Consider the following 19,589-nt stretch of genomic DNA (forward strand, 5'->3'; position numbering starts at 1 on the left):
TTCAAACTAGAAAGAATAATTGAAATTTTAGTTTTATTTTATGCGAAGCTCACAATGGAAGCACTTCAAGTGGTAGCAGAATGAATAATAAAAAGTCAGAAACTTTAGCAATTGAGCATAAAAATTGTTTGACATAAATCCCCTTTGAAAATCTTTTATGTTCTAAAAATGTATTGCAGTTGCTCAACTATGCAGACCACCAAATTTATATTATCTAGCGTATGAACAATGCACGATTGTTGTCTTCCTCCTACTTTTCGGTCGAATATAACATAAATAAAATTTCTAAGGCTTTCTCTACAATTCCTCTGTCATAGTTTCAAATTTAGTGCTTGCGTCTTCTCATGTGAAGTAAACTATTCAAATAGCACTGAATAGCATCTGTGTTTAACATTAAGTTATAAAATTAATATTAATTGAGCTTAATGAGCTTTTGTAATTCTTACTCTACGTATCATGAACAGGCGCTCTAGGTGCTCTAAGAACAAATAAAGATATTTTTTTTAATTTAGTGTTATTGTTTCACGTTTGTGTAACTCAGTTTGTTATTGTAAATTTTTCAATTCTATTCACTGTTACTCTAGAAATAATTTATTTCACGAAAATTATTGTATGCAAATTTGTAGTTTTTTAAGCAGCGAGGAAATTAATAATTGAATTAATAATTCGGTTGAAGGGAATAAGTCGTCAAGAGGGTCGTCTTTAAAGTTTTCTGTTTAGGGAGGAAATTACGGTAGTTGTGAACAAAACCGATTAGGTGGCGCTTTATCAACAGGTCGGCAAACTTTTCTCGTCCATTTGAAATTCCCCTTTCATCTCGTGTGTCTTAAGTTTTTTCTTTGCTTTGTCCGTACATCTCCGGCTTAGTTTAAAACTTACGTCGAGATTTGTCGTGCCTGCATTGTTAAATTTTGCATGCCGGAACTTCTCTTCCTAATCCTCAATTATATAGAGACAAATTCCGTTCATTAAAGTTGGCGCGGCAAAATTAAACGAGCAGTTAAGCAACTCCAGCTAAAACTAAAAGTCGTTCAGCTTTAACAACTCATAGTTTTACGAGCAATGTCGGGGATTTTTCGGAGCGTCATCGAGATTTTATGTGGCCATATAGCTAAATTGTATTAATTGGGGGAGCGACGCCAAAAATTCGCCGAAGAATGCGCTCATCTAATAGCAGGAGGATAATCCGAGTCTGCGGCGCGAATCCAAATGAGTGTGTAAGTTATTCGGTAAGAAATCAAAACATAAAGTTTTGCGCAAGCGTCCGTAATATGTAAAGGACGAGCGTCGGGACGGCGGCGTCAGTCGACATGCTGCAGGAGGCCAATGCTGTTCCCTATGGCCCAGACACGCATCGATGTGCTACTCGGAGTATCCACTGTTTTAGTGTTATTGCTCCCGCACACGGTCTCAGCGAAACTTTTGGGTATGCTTTTGATAGAAATCTAGCACACAAAATCATTTTTTGCACGAGCGCCCAAAACTTAGATAGTTTAATCAAAATTTGTTCGGGGATGTCATGCCACTAATTCCTTTTTATTGCGTGAGTTCGATGCAAAATGGCTTCGAAATTATTTTTTCCACCAAAAAGTATCATTATCGGCGTATTTACAAATTATCACGCAATTTGCATAATAAGAAAAATTGTTCTAGAATTCAATCTTTGTTTTACTTAAACGCAAATAAATTTTGATTCGACGGAGATATTATTTACAATATGCGTTAGTGAGATTGTTTACCTAATTCGGTAAAATACATGAGATATTTACGTTTCTCAAATAGAGGTATCGAGCAAATAAAAACGGTTTCATGTTTATTCAATGTCAACCTCATATAAATTGAAACTTTATGAGGATTTGCGTTATTGAATTTGAAATCATTTTTCGACGAAAAATCTCATTTAAATCGAGTCTTCATTCGACTTCCCTTTTTCATTGTAGCCGGAAAAAACATTATTATTTTTGTCGCTTTGAAGTTTTAATCAAAATCACAAGAGAAAAAATTACCTTTTCAACCACTACAGCAGCTTATTAAAACCCTGTACAAAAACTCAATTACTAAGTTTACTGCACATTTGCCATCACACAAGTTAATTTCCGGGATTTTAAATTGCAGAGACTATGTGAAATCAATCAGACATTTGCCTGTATTTGTTAATCCTTTCCTTTCGTTTTAATATTTAATTGTTGTTTAATTACTCTCCTCGTTGGTTTGTTTATTAAATCTAAATGAAGCGCGCCATGGCTCTAACTGTAAATCATTCGACAAAGGCAACAAATTAGAGAGCACGATTGATAAAAGCAAATAAATTTAGACGGCGGATGGTAAAGTTGGTAGAGCACGCGTCGATTTCTCTGAGTATTTAATTAAGACATACTTTATAATTAAATCTTTCTCCAAACGCAGCGCAGCAATGAGGGTACTCTTTGCAATTAGAACGTCGCATAGCTGGCGGGTACAAGAACAGCGCTCGGAAATCTGCGGTCAACCTTAACTTTAACAAAAAAAATTAATTATAGACACTGGATCCGGATTATAATCAATTAATCCACGCTAATTATCATTTAACGCGTCTGCGAAGAAAAATTCAGTTTTTTACATGGTTCTCAATTATTTACGGTTCTTAACAGAGGTAGTCACACGAAAGCTTAAAACTTTGGCTAAAACTTTTTAAATGCAGGATCAGACATTAAATATTTATTTTTCAAGTAAACATAAATATGGTGTTTTAAAGGCAGTTTCTTGATCCTTGGATACAGAAAGTTGAAGCGAATTATTGCCGTTGCTTTGCTAATTTTACCCATTTCTGACTTTACTGGCAATTATTAAATGGATTACATGCAAATGAAGTCAGTTGATGAACGTAAACATGTTTGGAGAACGTACTAAGCAAAGCAGCCATGTAGAAGAATCAAATGGTGGAGGCGCCGGGCTAGAGAGCGTACGAATTTCTAAATTTATATTTTAATTACTAACAAATTCCTGTGTGTGTTACTAGCAAATGCACTATGTAATAATTAATTTGAAAAACTATTTTCGTTACAAAACTGTCTATTAAATGTCATTATTCTATTTAACCTAGTTGTTAATTTTTTAAGTATAAAGTTCGAAACGATGGACTCTTTACATGAAAACACTTTTAGAATCGAATGAGATAAATAACGCACACCTGCGATGCGATCGTTTTCACATTAAAAATGACATAAGCAGAAAATATCGAATTTGAGTACAAGAAACTTTCTTATTTATTTAGGGAGATCTGCAAACGTACTTCAAATCTAGTAGTTATTTCTGCGCATAATAGATTTTTGTTTGTCGTCGAAGAGGGAAACCGTGTCGATTTTTTATATCCAGTGTGGACGAATTGCGTTTTGTTTCGTTGAAGGAAAATTCAAACTTTCGATTGTAAGCGGATACAATGTACCTACAACATTTGACTTTATTTGAAATCAGTTAGTAGCCAAGGGTAACAATAGGATTGAAATAGTAATGTTAAGATTGTTAAGGTTCTCCCGAAGGATCTTTCTTGTTATGAGGTTTCTACCAACAAAGCAATAAGTCAAAGGGGTTCCCATTGTGCTCCATTTAAATTAAAGGCAAAATCCAAACCACGGCAGCGCAGTTTTTAATCTCAACTGCAATTTTACTTCCCCAAGAGTCTCATTAGCAATGCAAAGAGGCTAATAACAGAGAATATGTTGTAATTGGAGATACTTTAGTCTGTATTTAACCTGCGGCGGTTCTCTAGTAGATTTTATAAGCAAGGAAGTCGTTTGCGTTTCGTCCAATTTAAACTGACTTAATCCATCGCGTCCTCTCTTTATGTAACGGAATTAACAACGGTTGCCGATAATGTCTTCGCGGTCACGTGCTTTCTATTAACAGCGATGATGTTCGATTCGTATTGTCATCGTTTTAGGGGTGGAAGGAGCTGATTTTCCGGAGCTGTCAGACTAATGTATAAATCGAGGCAGACCATCCGATCAGAACAGATTACATCTTTGACATGTTTACCATTAGTTTAACTAGTATTGCGATCAATACGTCGTTCTGTACTATGAAAGTGTATTGAGAATATACACACGTATACTAATATCGCTCAAAACATGTTTGTTTGTTTGAAGGCAACAATAAGATTGGAGCTCGATAATGTTTCAATACAAATTTTATTTCTTAAGAGGTTACCAAAATGAAGACTGACAAAAGACACCAAACTTGGCACCAGCACGCCCGTGAAAACTCATCCATTATACGTTGCTTTATCACACATTCTTAAAACGTGATTTTGACACTATTATGATAGTCTTGCTTGCTATATAAAGATACAACTAAAAAAGAAAACTCGCGTTTGAACTTCTAACCCGTCTCGGATAATCTTCCAAGACTTTGAGAAATTTTGCTTTATTATGGAGAATATTGCATCAATAATTTTATGGAACTGCAACATATGGCAATCGCCAAAGTGTTGTTTTGTCAAGGACATGAAAAATGAAATCTAGTCTTTTGTTCTAAAAGTGGCGTTTCGTACAACTACTGCTACATTTCCGGTGCGTCCTTTGTATAGCAACTTAAGTAGCAATTAAGCTTTTAATTAATTTTATTGCATGATTGTGGCCACGCTGGCGCTGATTGCTGAAGTAATAATATTCTAGATGGAGTTTGTAGGGCACTTGTGAAATAATTACGCTATTCTAATTTATTTAAATGGAGGCGGTGGCCGTAAGAGTCCCTGCCTTTTCCCTCAATAATAAGTTTGTTTGTTTCTTCCCTCCGTAGGTAAATCTCACCGTGGGAAACAATAAATTCGTTAAGCTGATTAGCAGTGAGTATCGCAGTCAGCTCCGGGTTTCCATTCGCAATTGAGAGCTAATCCGAATGAACTGCTCAAGTAGATACTGCTTTAAATAATAGGTTCTCTCTAATGCGCTTTAAGATACCACTTATATTTATATTCAAAGTTAATTTCGTTTCGAAATTTATTTGGCACTTTATGAACGTATAAAGATCAAGTTTTAGGGTAATTTGATAGGTTTTATTTATCTTTTTCTCTTGTTGCAGAGAGCCCTAAGTTTAGTCAACCCATTCCTAATAATACCGTCGCCGTAGGGCGTGAAGCCATCTTAGCCTGCGTTGTTGAGAATCTCGGCTCTTATAAGGTAGAGTATGCCTCGATAACGTTCCGTAATTAAAATCCCAGTCGGTCAGTCGATATTATGCCCCAAGGTAACGAAACGAACTGTCTCACTTCGATTTGAAAATTGAAAAATATTGCGGCTAAAGTTGACTGACCCAACACCAGGGAGTTGATAATTCAGGCGAGTTTATGTCTTCAATAATAACAAAGTTTGCAATAATGGAACAGTTCCTGTGGACACTCAGCAGGGAGATACGTATCCATAACTCCAGTTCCCGTCTGGTTTCCTTCTCGCCGTTATCCTCCCATGATGGTCACAAGCGACGTTTCCGCTTCCTCTCTACAATATGTGTCTAAGCCCGAAGACGAAGTTTATTACCCCCAAGTTGCAAACTGGTCCATTATGCACATTCTTTTGTATCTGTAGTTGAATTTTCACTCGCTGGGAATTAATTTTGAGATGAAAGCTTTGTCAGCGTTTCGACCACGTATTTTTTTTAATTTCCGCTTTGTGTTTTAACTCGTGATTGCGATCAAATATTTTTCCGGCGAATATTTCCATAGAAATTATGTGATGATGGCATTGGCAGCGATAAGCCGGGGTATTAATTGCGGATGTGTTTCGCGCACTTTATTTGCAGAAAGAATACACCAGCTTTGATTTGCAGTATTATGTTTGAGCAAGTTGTCAGTTCACGCTGCCTGAAATCCTATCTGCTCTACAGACGCATTCGAACCCACCTATGTTGCATTATTTCCGGTCAGCCGGTTTGAGTTGTATCGCACAATCACTATTGTTCGAGTTTGATATGCAGAATAATGACTCGGTGTCGCTGCAGCTGTCATTATGACCGGATAACTTACAAAGTCTGGATGCTGGTGGCTATAAATCATGGTGGATTTTTCATTACTAACTTTTTCACAGACCGTTTTAATAGACGGTTATAAATTCAGATAACAATTTCAAAAGATTTTCTTTTTAATAAAGAAATGAGAGCGGGCGAGACGCAACTTTTCCAATCGCAAAGATTAAAAACTGCATTGACTCCAAGGCTGACTCATTTCGTACTCTCACCTTCATCATCGAGTTTGTGCTTTTGTTGTAATTCAGACGAGTTTTAATTTAATCACCCACCATTATCCTGATTGATTCTTTCAGCATATTAAATTTTACTCCAGAAATCATTACGACTTTCTTTTGTTTAGACTCATTCAGCGTGAGCTGTTCTACAATAACCAAAATTTTTTACGATAGTTTAAAACAACACAGGTTTAATGATCACTTGTGCTTTTCCAATTCAAATTTCTCTTTAAACACAAATGACAAAAATGTTATTAAAAGCGCTTTCTGCATCATTTATATGAAACTCTTAAAAGCTTAACAATTCAATAGCAAAACGTCGATGACTCATGACAGCTTTGAAACTTCTTTCCGGTGCAGTTTGCATAAGTTACGATCATGACTAATCAAATGTCATCTATCTTTCAATGACGACTAGGGCATGTAGTGCGGAAACCATCAAGCAGCGGTCGTAAAAGCTGGCATAAGCCTGACTTCCTTGAAATATAGACAAAACGTTCTCTTTATGGCTCTCCTCATCAGAATTATTATTTTAAGATTATTTGATTAGTGAAACGAACTGCTAAACCATTGTAAAAGTTTTTTATGTCCGCAATTTGTCTTTTGGTATCCAAGCCTCCGCTTATATAGTTTTGATCACCTGCGAATATAATAAAATGTCTGGGTGGAAGTTTAAGAGAGTTTCGGAGAATTTTTAAGTTATCTAAGCGTGAACGTAAAACTGTACAATTCTGAAGCAGCTGGCTGTTGGAAAGAGGGTAATTCGATATTTTCATTCAGATATTTGTTCCGATAAATTTAAAATTTCTTTGAATAGAACCACGGCATTCTTTAGAAAAACTTTTAGCGAGTTTCGGAAGCTATCACATTTTTTCCGGCTTCACAACTCGACGTCTCTTTACAATATTAAGTTTTTTCGCTGTGACGAATTAAGCGCCTTAATTTGTCGCGGTTTCAGTTGTGCATTGATTAAGTTTTTTTAACTGTGATAAATAAGTTAATACACTTAAGACTTGGCTGTGTAATTATAATAAGTGAGTGAAGGAGTAAGTAATTAAAAATAAATTACAAGACAAAGAGCTGAAAATGTCAACGGGTAATTACACGGCTCGTTTAAGATTTAACAAAATAATTGGAACAAGGGAGAAACCGTTTATTAAAAATTTTATACAAAGTGCGTATGCCATAGCAAAGGACCTAATATGCTGAAACCGCTCCAATTTTCATATTGTGTGCCATAGCATGTGTTGGGTTTCTTTCTTCGCTACAATATGAGTTTATATTTAAATTACGCATTGTGATATTTTACGGCAACCCTTACGGTTCCTCCATTTTACTGTCTTTATTAATACCACCCTTAAAATGTCATACGTATGTAGTAATATTATTTAATCGCGTTAGAAAATGTCACAACGGCATTATTAAATTTCTGCAGGGGCGACTTTACAATGGGACAAAACAAATTTGAAGACCCTTGGAACTGCGTTATAATTGTCATTATTAGGGTTCTTTGTGTTTTTGTTTCAGGTAGCGTGGCTAAGAGTGGACACTCAAACTATTCTTACGATTCATAATCACGTCGTTACAAAGAATCACCGGATTGGAGTAACACACAGTGAACTGAAAACGTGGTATCTTCACATAAAAGAAGTGGGAGAGAATGACAGGGGCTGGTATATGTGCCAGATTAACACCGACCCGATGAAAAGTCAAATTTGTTACTTGGACGTCGTAGGTGAGGCGGCACTTTAATTAAATTTAGGGTAATAAAAAATCATAACGCATTTATATCAGAAAATAAAAATTCACTTCGTGCAATTAAGGCTTTCGGGTTTATGCCGTCGTAAAATTCGAGCGAATCCCGAAACAAAGTTCGATTTGAACGACGCTATTCAGCGTTTAGACCTCATTTCTCGTCTTGCTTCTTTGAAAACGGAAACAAAAATCCAATACCCACCGCACCAAATAAAATCCTTATCTCATCCTTCAAAGTTTTAAAATAAAGGATGCAGCGGTCCGATCACGATCGTTCCAGGATATGTAACTTTAGCTGTTTTTTCTCCAAGAGTATTTGCCTTTGTCGGTTGTAGACTATATATTTCGTCCGGGAGACATCCGCACAGCCAAGGGTTTCAACCATTCATGGCGTGATTTATCCTCGTCCAATTAAATGAAAACTGTTTGGATTTTGATTTTAGTCTCGCCTGATATTCTGGATCATTCAACGAGCGCCGACATTGTCGTCGACGAAGGGGCCGACGTATCGCTGCGATGCGTCGCTAAAGGGTCGCCAGAACCCTCAATTCTGTGGAAACGAGAAGACGGACAACTCATACCGTCGCGTGTGGGGGGCGAGGGTAAGCAAATGTCTAAGGGGAAACCGTTTTTTTTTTGCCTACTTTGTGCCACGATTTCTTCAGAGGAAATTTCGAAACATTTGTTTCAGTTGCGAGTACTAGTGGCCCCACACTCAACATATCAAAAATTAAAAGAGAGCACATGGGACCCTACCTTTGCATCGCTTCGAACGGCGTTCCTCCTTCCGTCAGCAAAAGAATAATGGTGGTGGTACAGTGTGAGTAAAAATCCAGTAATTCCACTCCATGTTCTCCAACTTGAGTAGTGCACACATGTTGGCAATTAATCGGTCTAATTGACGCTTCCGCCTTGGTGACAAATTATGATTGATGGTGTTAATATTACACTTCGGAGTGGAACGGCTACATGAACTTGATTAAGCTAGATTAGATTGCTTTGCTTTAAATAGATTTAACTCGAAAACGGCATTAAAAATTCATAAAAACCAGAATTTTGATTTAAATTAATACATTTTTAATCAAGTGTTTTAGTTAATTTAAAATTCGTTTTGAAGTGTTTCGTCGCACCTTGAAACTTAGTGAACTGTAAATTTTTAATACACTTGGTAAAAGTTTATTCCGGGTTTGAATAATTATTGTTTACGAGCACAAGTTTTAAAATCAATAAACAGACACTAGAGCCAAGTTGCCATATTGGCTTTAAAATTCTGTTTCTGACAGTTTCTCCGTCGGTGTGGATTCGCTACCAATTGGTAGGGGCATATGACGATCAACAGATCACTCTCGAATGCCATTCCGAAGCATATCCGAAATCCATCAACTACTGGACTAGGGATAATGGAGAAATCATTCCACACAGTAGGTTCTCAAACGCTGAAATAATTGAAGTTTCGCGAGTTAACACAATTTTGCTTTCATGAATTTGACTTTTCAGGTGTTAAATATGTGCCCGAAATTATCGAGGATGGGTATAAAGTGCATATGAAATTGACCATAAATCATTTGGGACCACTAGACTACGGAATCTATAAATGCATATCAAAGAATTCTTTGGGTGATATGGAAGGCACAATAAATATTTATAGTAAGACCTTTATTTCTTATTGATTCGGATAAAAAATTTACTTTTCAGGAATTTCTAACCCGGCACTGAAAAATAGCTCGTTTCATGTCAAGAGCAAAGGTATAAACTGTGCTTTCGTAACTATTTATAAAATGTAAGTAATTTCAGGTTCGAAGAAAGTAGCGAATGATATAACTTATCAGATAGGTTCCACAGAGAAGGGTAACAATCGATTAAATATTTTATTTTTCAGCAAAGTTTATTTTATTATGTTTCAGACCGCGCCGACTTGCTATATCTGGAAGATGAATTTTACAGTTGCGCTCATCAACTTGATGTCTCGCAACTGCTTACAATTCTATGGTTACGAGTGCTTCTATACTGCATCACATTCATTTAATGTGGTGTGTTTCAATAAGAAAGTTTCAAAAGGCGAGATGTATGTAGCGTTGAGTTATACAGACTAACGTTAAAAATTAACTTGCTGAAAGTTTCATCGCATTACGGACTTAGATATAAGGGCTATTTTTGTACGCTTATTTTAGCATAGGTGGTAATAAAATTTTTATAACAACCTGTTTGAAATGCTTACCTTTCCCCACACCACATCCAAATCGACATTCTTTATTTTGTTTGCTCTGCCTAATTATGCATTTTATTAGAAATCAAACTCCGTGAATATACCCAAGTTTGATAAGACGCATCCTTTGAAACGTGTCTTCTATAGGCGAGCGTGTAAGCTAGTCATTAGAGAGATCATTGAGTTGAAACCACAGTCATTAGAAGATTAGATCGCACACTTCGATTACGATTCAATGCATCATCTTATTGATGATTTCGCTGTATCTTTTCCCTCCGCTCTACGTATTTATCCCATCTTCTCTTAGGCAGAATGGGCACCTTTCGTATCAGTTACTTCACTCGCGTAAAAATAATTATTTGAAACTCCGATTAACGAAATGTCTCGTCTATTTATTTTTACTGAAAACTTTCGGTATTGCAGCATTTCATGACAACCGTACTTTTATTGTGTCGAGAAAATAAATGTGCTACATTGCCAAATAGAACGTGACACGCAATCTGTTCGAATTGTGTGCTTTAATAATCGAAAAATTCTCTTTTATTGTGGTTATTTGCCGGCTAATTAATTTTAATAAAGTTTTTTAAATGGTTGCCGCTGTGAAAAAATATGCAAATTTCTCCATAAAAACAGATAAATTAGAAGAGAAAGAAAGCGGGAATTCATAGTTAACACTTCGCGCAAAGCTATTAAAAACGTCGTCAGTGTGATTACATGCAATTTGTATGCTGCTACAGGCAGCGCAACCGAGGGTAGGACCTTGCACCAGCCTTCGTTTCGAAGTTTAGTGTTTTATGGATCGGAAAAGTTTGACTTTGTTATGTTACAAACCACCAATGCAACGTTAGTCTGAGAAACGTGCTGAGATCGGGTCGCCTCCAATTATCCTGTCAAGGACTTCTCATGAATATATATCGCGTTAATCAAAACCAATAGCCTTATTCGCATCGACCCCATTAATTGTACTTTTTGTTAGTTTCGTACATAATTAATAGCGCGGCTACAGACAACACGAAAACATTTTATCATTCCACAAACAGAGAGTAAGTTAACAAATAGAAATTAATCTTGGTACAGGGGTTGAATGCAGCTTTGTGAAGCTTGGAGTTAGGGACATTTTTTTATTCAAAATTTTCTTTGTTACGTCCACATAAATGTTATTTATTATTTTCGTGCAACAAAAATCCAGTTCCATTTCCACGTTGCATTGATTCCGTCAAAATTATACGGTAGAATAGAAATCGATAGTAATTAATAAGTCAGGTTTTCTACGAACAGATTAGGAAACCACATTTTTGCGTGCTCCCGAATTCAATAAAAAAGATCGAGGAGTAAATTACACCGCTTTTTGGGTAGTTTTTCCACAAAATTTCTAAATCCGCCCGTTTTGTATATTTGACGATAAATTTCACGCTCCTTTTAATCGTGGCGTTTTTCTGCTACGATATTGTTCGAAACGCCTTTGTAAAATAGGAGGAATCGCTAAATTGTGTCGAGCGCAGCTCGATTTAGCATATTAATAAAATATTTTCTTTGAGATAAAGACGTCGCCGACGACATGTATTTTGACAATAACGCCCGGAAACAACCTACACGTTTTGATGTGATAACATCTAACGATTCGAAATAACAGCGCGGCACCTCATTGCGATAATACCTTTTGTAATGTAGATGACAAAAACTAAATCTGCACGAATGTACCTTTTGTGTTCCCTTATAATTACAGTGACATTTCGGGTGTTGAACACGATCAACAGTCGACTCAAAATAAACCAAAACTTTTACCGATATTACTAAGGGATGCTTGCCAAATCGTTATGTTCCTTCGAATACGCGTGCCAAGGATTCTAAGTGCTGCATTTCCGGGAGTGCTAATGAAATTTATCCTGCCTTTTAAACCTATACATATAAATCGGTTTATTGTGCGGTCCATTAAAACTGACGCTAAACAATCAAACCGCAGCAAGATTATAGATAAATTGCAAGGGCGGAATATAAATTGGATGAAAATAAAACGACTCTTTAGAAAACTATTTTATTTTAGTAGCAAGTTTTTCACAATACAAAATGGAATGATACGGCTATTCACATACTCGTTATTTATACACAAAGAGAATAAACAACCTAAATAGGAAGAAACATTTGACTCGGTTGATTGAGGATATGCATATCGACTTTCAGACTCTTGAACACTAAATTTGTTTTTATTTAAACACAGAGACAGAATCTATAGCCACGAGAAGCTCAACGAGAGACCAGGTTTGTGGCCAGTGATTGGCCTTTGTCAAAATTCGTTTTATCATTAGTATGTGCATAACTTTGCTACACTAAGTACTTGCATGTCGCTTGTAATCCATATTTATGGGGCCCTGACTGCATTCAATCCACCTATTATTATACATACTGCCAATAATTTTATTTCTAAAGCGCTATTGCTTACTAATTACCTTACAAAGAATACAGTTATCAGTCGCAGCCACTAACAGACATTCGCACTGTCTGACAAATGTGTATGATATATGCGAGAAAAAAAAACAATGATTCCGGCCACATGTGCCCCAAATGGACCTTATCACTAAAACCACTTGTAGCGAGGGAAGCATATAAAAAATAGTTAAGGAAGAGAAATTCATCGTCTGAACAACACATCTTGTTTCAGCGTTAATCTTGAGATTTCTCTTGTACACAGCACAACATGAGTAAGATTTATTGTAGGACCAAAGGCAGCGCGACTAAAAAAGCTACGAAGATAAGTCCGGTTTTTGCACGTTCCCCGGAACCGTACTCCTCTTCTTGGAACAAGGAATCCGGTTGGTCGTCCAACCCTGAAACAAACCCGACAGCTTAATTTCAATCACGACACGTCCTCACACATCACCAATCAAGGACACATTGTCTTGGAATAATTATTAAATTATTAATGTGTGCTCCATGCTTAAGCAAGTGCGCATTGCAATCAATCATCCCTTGTTGCCGCTAAATTACTCGGAACGATCTGAAACAGCTCTTCGCGCGTTTTTTTTTATTAAAACTGAAATTTTGGCTGAACATGATCGCGGAAACAGGAGTAATGGGCTGGCTTTGATTTCGAATCAATCTCGGGGCTTACGCGACAGATATTAAAAGACATGTGCTCCAATGCTCCCATAAATCATCAAGCTTCGATGCTTGGATTGAGAGGAAAACAGCCAAAAAGGACGGGAAAAAATTTATGAATGCGAACAACAAGCTTTAATTATATAGAAAGCCGGGAAAATATTACTCCGTCTTGTTGCAGGAGTTTTGATAAAAAGATAAGAATCGTTGTTATCCTTGCGATGTGCAAAGTTGCTTTGAATCGTAAACTTGTTCGCAAGTGTAGTTCCAACTTGTATATTTGCAGATGGTGGCTATTAATGTTTACAGACAACGACTGCAAGCACCTTTATTGTTTCCAAGACAGAAAACTATAAATTGACAATATTAAAAGTGTAATACCGCAATATTACTGTTTTAATTGCTTACTGCGAACGTCTGGTTGTAGATCATTTGAATGGTTACAAAAACTGGTGATGCAGTCTACCGCTTTACTAAAATTAGATACGGAAACAAGAAATTCGCTGCAAGTTTGCTTTAATAGAATGCAACGTTGTGAAGAACCGAGCTAGAAGTAGGAAAACACCTATTAGCGAAACATTCGCTGAAGGGTTCAAATTTAAAGTGAGATTTCAAGTGATAAATTCAGTTGCATTTACAGCGTGACGCTTCGCGATGTTTTCTAAAAGAATCACAGATTATTTCAGTTTGTTTAATCGCTTGGTTTGGTGTAACAAAACTGCGTTAAAATGATGCACAATTTATATTTTTTGCGACGTAGTAATGATTTGTTTTTATCAGTTTCACAAAAAATTTAATATTCATAAAATTGTCTCGGAAGGTAAATATTGCGCAGTATAAATAAATTTCCTTTGGTAGCGTTTACTAGGTAATAAATTTTTTTGTAAAAAACACTGTTTTATGCTAAAGTAAAGTTTTGAAAAATGTCTCTTCGTAGAAATTGCTTCGATCAAAAGCTGGATATTTCAAATAATTGACTGAACTGTCGGCGGTCTTGTATAATTTAAGACATCAACTCGAAAGAGCTATCTTTTCCTGCTAAAAATTTAACATGAAGAGGGGGTCTTTTACAACTGTAACTCAAAGTATTATCCTCGATGTCTGTAAACAAGCATTATGTGATAAAATCGTGAACGGGGTAAGCTTGTAATCTCGAGTTTTTTTACTTTGTCGGATAAAAGAGTGTGGTTTTGCGGCGCACCATAACGCGAAAATCGTCGGTTTGTGGTCGGGGCCGATCTATTATTTATGGTCATTCCCGTGTATACGTAAGGGACCACAAGCAAGTTCGTAAGATCCACGAAATATTCATTGCAATATGAATAATTTTCTAGAGCAATTGATTACTCACCGTCGGCGATATTTTCCAGTTCTCCGATGACGTCGTTGGGTTTCTTTTTAAGTTTGCCTGTGGTAACATAACGGCGAAAATTAATAACGATCCCGTCCTAATATATAATTTATAAAACGTAACCGGCGTTGATTTGTAAGTGAAATAAATTATGAAATTGCATGTTAACATGACGTTTCCACCTAAATTCGCTGGTAAGTGACTGGGAAGTGCGGAATCGTGCTTGTTAATCGTGACAGTCTGCGCCATGCTGAGCTTTTGTATATTAATCAAGAGTCGGCGCGAACTTTAAACCGAGATTTCTTAAAGCCGGATCTTGGACGGATTTTACACGCCTCGGCGCAATTTATTCACTCATTATTAATAACTCGGTTAATTAATCGAGGAAACGTTGGACGTATGGAACATAAATACGCATCACCGCACGATAAATTACCGACACAGAGAGCCGGGTTAGTTTTATAAATTACGTCACGTACCTTCCAACTTTCGGGGTTAAATGTTACGAACTCACCTTTCCTTGATAAACCATTCGAAAGTTTTGATGGCTTAGGTATGGCTGTAAAAAATATAGACTCCAGTTAACATTCCTCAATCATACGAAATATGACGCTTCTACATTTATGGACAGCATTAACACCGAAAATTTTCCCAATAAAATTTTTATCGCCAATATTACAGCATACTAATCTGATTAAACCCACATCGCAATTACACTATCGTGTTTTTTCTGCAATAAATGGCGATAAAATTCGAAATTAAATTTGACTAAAGTAAAATCACCAACGCGTTTGAATCAATCTTGATCAGTGAAAGATAAAACAAAATCTCTCAAACCACGGGGATTTAATAGATTAATTCAATCACGCAATAATTAGAGCAAGTATTTGCCAACAATTTCCACTATTTTCCGCCAGTCTGACTTCAACTGCAAATTTAGCAACAAAACATGAATCAGCACGTTTGCAAATTGAAAATAAAACTCGCTCTAGTTTCCATACTGTTTTAAATCAAAGATTAAGTCCTGAAGTGTAGTGCTTCGAGTCATTTTTACAAGTAAGTGTGTAATTAGCAATACAGATTTGTATTTATCAAAGAAGACTTTAGTGTAGTATTTGATGCATAAAACGCGATTCCCCGGTTCGCTAGTCAAAGTTGAAATATTTCAAACGAGACTAAGAATAAGTTTCCCCTTTGGGTTCATTCTTCGCCTAATCATTTAAAATTCATTTCGAAATATCAGCGTAATCAACTTACCGAAAACTTGTATCGTTCCGTCCGTATCGCCTAAAGAGTTTTTCGATACACACTTGTAATTCCCGTAGTCCTGCGGAGTTATCGACCGTATGGTCAGTTTCATGTGGATCTTGTAGCCGTTCGTCGAGTACGATGGTTCGTATTTTCCACCTGAAAATACGGAATAATTTACGGTTTATATCGGGTATAAAATCTGGATTATAATTTATAATACCGGAATTTTCAGCATGAAAAATATTGACTCAATTGCGTCACTACCGTATTACATCGATTGACGGCCAATTTGCCACGTTATTGTTACTGATACTTGCGAATGTAAGGTTCACGCAAGAGCTATTGCCGCCACTTGGCACATATTTATCGAACAAAATATTTTTTGTTTCATGACAACAAATGAGGGTTTATAGCGAAGCGGGATCGTAAATCTGTCCAAATTATTTCTAAATATGTAGCAACCAGAAACATCACTATAACAAAGACAGAGCACCCTTTTGAAATCGCTGTCTATGGAGAAGCAACGAAAACTTGTTTGATTTGTTATTAAAAAATCTAACAAGTGGTAGGTAGTATATTTTAATTACAGTGGGACCACAAGTGTGATATTTTACGTCGGCTGTGTTGTATCGAATTGATAAAATTATGAGCCCCCGAGAGGCCAAAATTAATGTGAAGTCATTGGGCTCGTTAATAAAAAGAGTAATAAAAATCCGGAGACAAAACCCGAAAATGAGGGTAAAACCGGCAGCGTAATTAAAAAAAAGAGAGAAAAAGAAAAGACAATAATACAATAAAGGACGAGAAAAAAATTGTGAAATCCATAGACGGAAGTTGTGATCGTGCTTTTAGCTCTTAACAAACCAACGGTCAGACCTGTCCGAGAAACTTATCTAAAAAGCAACACGTTTTCCTTTTACACAGCGAAATAATAAAAAAGTACTAACTTTGCGGAACGATTTCGCCTTTATCAGTGGTCCAGTAGTTAATAGACTTCGGAAAAGCCTCCGAGTGGCATTCGAGTGTTATCTGTTGTCCCTCGTATGCTCCCACTAGCTGATTCTGAATCCAGATCATTGGAGGAACTGGAAAAGATCTGATGAGAATGGACCGGTGAACGCTTCAAACTGCTTACAATGCACGATGAGCATGATGCGCTTGCTGACTGATGGAGGAATGCCGTTTGAGGCGATGCACAGGTAAGGCCCCATTTGTTGCCGACTCACGCGACTGATGTTCAACACAGGACCGTCGACACTTGGCACTGTGAACACAAAAACGCAAATTGTGAAAAATTAGCGAGTTAAATAATAAATTTGTTCCGACTTTTGACCCGGCGCCTCCACCAAAATTGCATATTATTACATTTAAAATTTAAAGATCCATTGGTATGAAAGATTGTTACGTACAGTAAGTAAGCACCTTCGTAGATACTATTTCCGTTTCTTTCAGATTTTGTTCAATCTTGCATAACATAACACAACATAAGACGCGCTCCCGAAAAATTATTTTAAAAAGAAATAATTTTTTTTAATGTTTAAAATTTTTTCTAAACTGTTTTGTCAAATAATGACTATTATGACATCGCACTTGATGACGATGAGTGCTTTAAGATGCCTATTAAAGAATCAAAATGGCGGAAAATTACAAAAAACATTTTCAACTATTTATGCTGTCAATTTTTCCGTGTCATTATAGTCATTATTTCTCGTTTTTTGGTAGAAAATTTCAATACTCCTTTTAACTTCTTTTCTGCTCCAAAATTCACTATCAAGCGATGGATATTGCTAGAAAATAGCAATATATCTGTGATATTATGTTTAAATTGTTTTACTGATGTTACAACTAAAAATTTTATGACTTACAAATTTAATTAAATCGAGGAATCTTATCACAACATTTAAGTCAGTATTTATTTGTTATAAAAAGTATGTTTGCTTCTGTAAAAACAAACAATAAGAACACATCGCGGTAGTGGGTTTAATATTCGCGACATTTTAAATTAACCGCAAGGTTCTGCATACGTTTTTCTAAAGGTTAAAGTTAGAATGTATGTTATATGTTGTGTAACATTTTAATTTCGTATAAAAGGAAATGTCAATGCACTACAAAAACAAGAGGAGGAAAGCCCTGAATGAAACTTACTTTATGTCATTTGAAAAAAGTATTGCTTTCCTAGGTAAGATTTTGTTTAGAGACATGGCAAATGAGATAATTAGGCAAATTGAGTAACGTTGTTTACACGCCCATCACAAAGTTTAACACATTCCGCAGGTAAAGTTGGCAAAGGCATGAGTAATGCCGGCCGTTTTGTAGTTAAGACACGTTGGAGATCTCGTTTTGAAGCAATGATAAATTTTCGAGCAAAATATTTTTCGCTGCAGTTTGTATATTTATTCAGAAGATTGTGCCACTTTTGGCGGCAGGTTGTGCTATCGCATTAGGCGATTACGTGTCTTCTTGCGATGTGTGCTTTGCTGCGCTTCTGAAGGACCTTCAATTAACGTGAAAAGCCGCTTCTGACTGAGATAAATCTCGGCTCGATATGATTTCTGCGCAAGCCTCCCAAACCAGGCAAGAATGATGGAAATTAATTATTCATTTGAGACCGAGCATAAAGAATGGTTCTTTTTTTGTTTGCAAACGGCGTGAATCAATGGAAGAGTAGCGAAGTGTCTTCTGAATTTTCAACAGAACTTTCCGTCACGTTTTTCCTCGTCATTTAACGTGACTTCTAAATACTTGCATTATGCCTCTTGCTAAATTTACATATTTTTATTACGAGTTTTCGATAAACTCGGCTTCGACTTTTCTTGCGTGACAATCGCACTTGCTCTCACTTCACGTGTATTTTTCTTGACGGAACTTGATCCGCTCAACTTTCGATGTTTTCAACAATGGCAACTTTATTCCGAACTCAGGCAATTTCGGAAATTTCACACCCAATACACCGCACTTGAGATTAATATCTCGATAGGTACACACCCAGAAAGCAGGGCAGATAACGAGCGAATTCATTTTTCACGAGCCGTTTCCAATTTTTTAACGTTATACATATTAGACTTTATGCGCGCTGGAAGCGGCGCCGAATTCGGGAGCTACCCTACCGAGAACTTTCATTAATTAGTAATTGTGTGAAAAATACACTCATGCCTTCATGCTCTCATAACCAAGCCATTGGATACTCCATGATTAACCAATCGATTAACCAAAGCGAGACATGCAGCTAAGCCACTTTCCCCGCTGCACTGTAATTTAGTTTTCAACCTTTTCATGATTCGTTAACGTCACTTTACAACGCAAAAATATAACAATACAATCGATTTACTCATTCATCATGTCTACGTCTAGTTCAGACTTTTCGCTATAATTTGTAATCACCTTCTTCTCCCGTTAACAATTTGAGGGGCTCTCCGGTTTCTCGTCTCCAGTTGATTGAAGGTTCTGGTGATCCATTGGCAACACAGCGAAGATTCACGTTGGATCCCTCACGCACCACCATATCGGTGCTCGTAGGGTAGTCCAGGATATCCGGAGGCACTAAAAGAACAACAACAAACTCGGTTATTGCAAAATACAACCTTCAACAACTTTATCAAAGCAGATCCAACAATAACACAATCCAACTTAACATCACAATCCAAGATTTAACTTGCATATAACAAACTCTAAGATAGACAACTGTTTATTTCCAGATAGACAAAGTTCGAAATAA

General features: G+C 36.6%; 2 protein-coding genes across 3 annotated transcripts in view; one reads left to right on the plus strand and one right to left on the minus strand.

Annotated features, from left to right (window-relative positions):
* Window positions 1-1,281: 1,281 nt before the first annotated feature.
* Window positions 1,282-10,170, plus strand: LOC663748 (lachesin). The gene is made up of 10 exons (XM_008203187.3): window positions 1,282-1,426; window positions 5,059-5,156; window positions 7,743-7,950; window positions 8,414-8,572; window positions 8,662-8,790; window positions 9,254-9,391; window positions 9,468-9,617; window positions 9,666-9,716; window positions 9,765-9,818; window positions 9,875-10,170. Exons 1-10 carry the CDS (start codon window positions 1,327-1,329, stop codon window positions 9,994-9,996), a joined length of 1,209 nt encoding a protein of 402 aa, XP_008201409.2. The 5' UTR covers window positions 1,282-1,326; the 3' UTR covers window positions 9,997-10,170.
* A 2,027-nt stretch (window positions 10,171-12,197) lies between these two features.
* LOC663736 (neurotrimin) overlaps window positions 12,198-19,589 on the minus strand; it is a 29,373-nt gene continuing 21,981 nt past the window's right edge. Inside the window, exons 4-10 of one of the 2 annotated variants that reach the window (XM_008203183.3) lie at window positions 19,256-19,414; window positions 17,010-17,138; window positions 16,822-16,959; window positions 15,881-16,030; window positions 15,138-15,182; window positions 14,624-14,680; window positions 12,198-13,001 (exon numbers count right to left, since the gene is read on the minus strand). In XM_008203183.3, the coding sequence (XP_008201405.1) occupies window positions 12,883-13,001; window positions 14,624-14,680; window positions 15,138-15,182; window positions 15,881-16,030; window positions 16,822-16,959; window positions 17,010-17,138; window positions 19,256-19,414 (797 nt within the window). In that variant the 3' untranslated portion in view covers window positions 12,198-12,882. The remainder of the gene's footprint in view (window positions 13,002-14,623; window positions 14,681-15,137; window positions 15,183-15,880; window positions 16,031-16,821; window positions 16,960-17,009; window positions 17,139-19,255; window positions 19,415-19,589) is intronic. The other variant, XM_008203184.3, reaches the window with a different exon arrangement.

Source organism: Tribolium castaneum, chromosome 4 (genome assembly GCF_031307605.1).
Source record: "Tribolium castaneum strain GA2 chromosome 4, icTriCast1.1, whole genome shotgun sequence".
Taxonomy (NCBI): Eukaryota; Metazoa; Arthropoda; class Insecta; order Coleoptera; family Tenebrionidae; genus Tribolium; species Tribolium castaneum.

Bases quoted from the DNA above. Each gene is read 5' to 3' on its own strand.
- LOC663748 (XM_008203187.3), top strand. From the start codon at position 1,327: ATGCTGTTCCCTATGGCCCAGACACGCATCGATGTGCTACTCGGAGTA. The intron at 5,157-7,742 runs GTAGAGTATGCC...TTTTTGTTTCAG, and splicing joins AGAATCTCGGCTCTTATAAG to GTAGCGTGGCTAAGAGTGGA. The intron at 7,951-8,413 runs GTGAGGCGGCAC...TTTTGATTTTAG, and splicing joins TTGTTACTTGGACGTCGTAG to TCTCGCCTGATATTCTGGAT.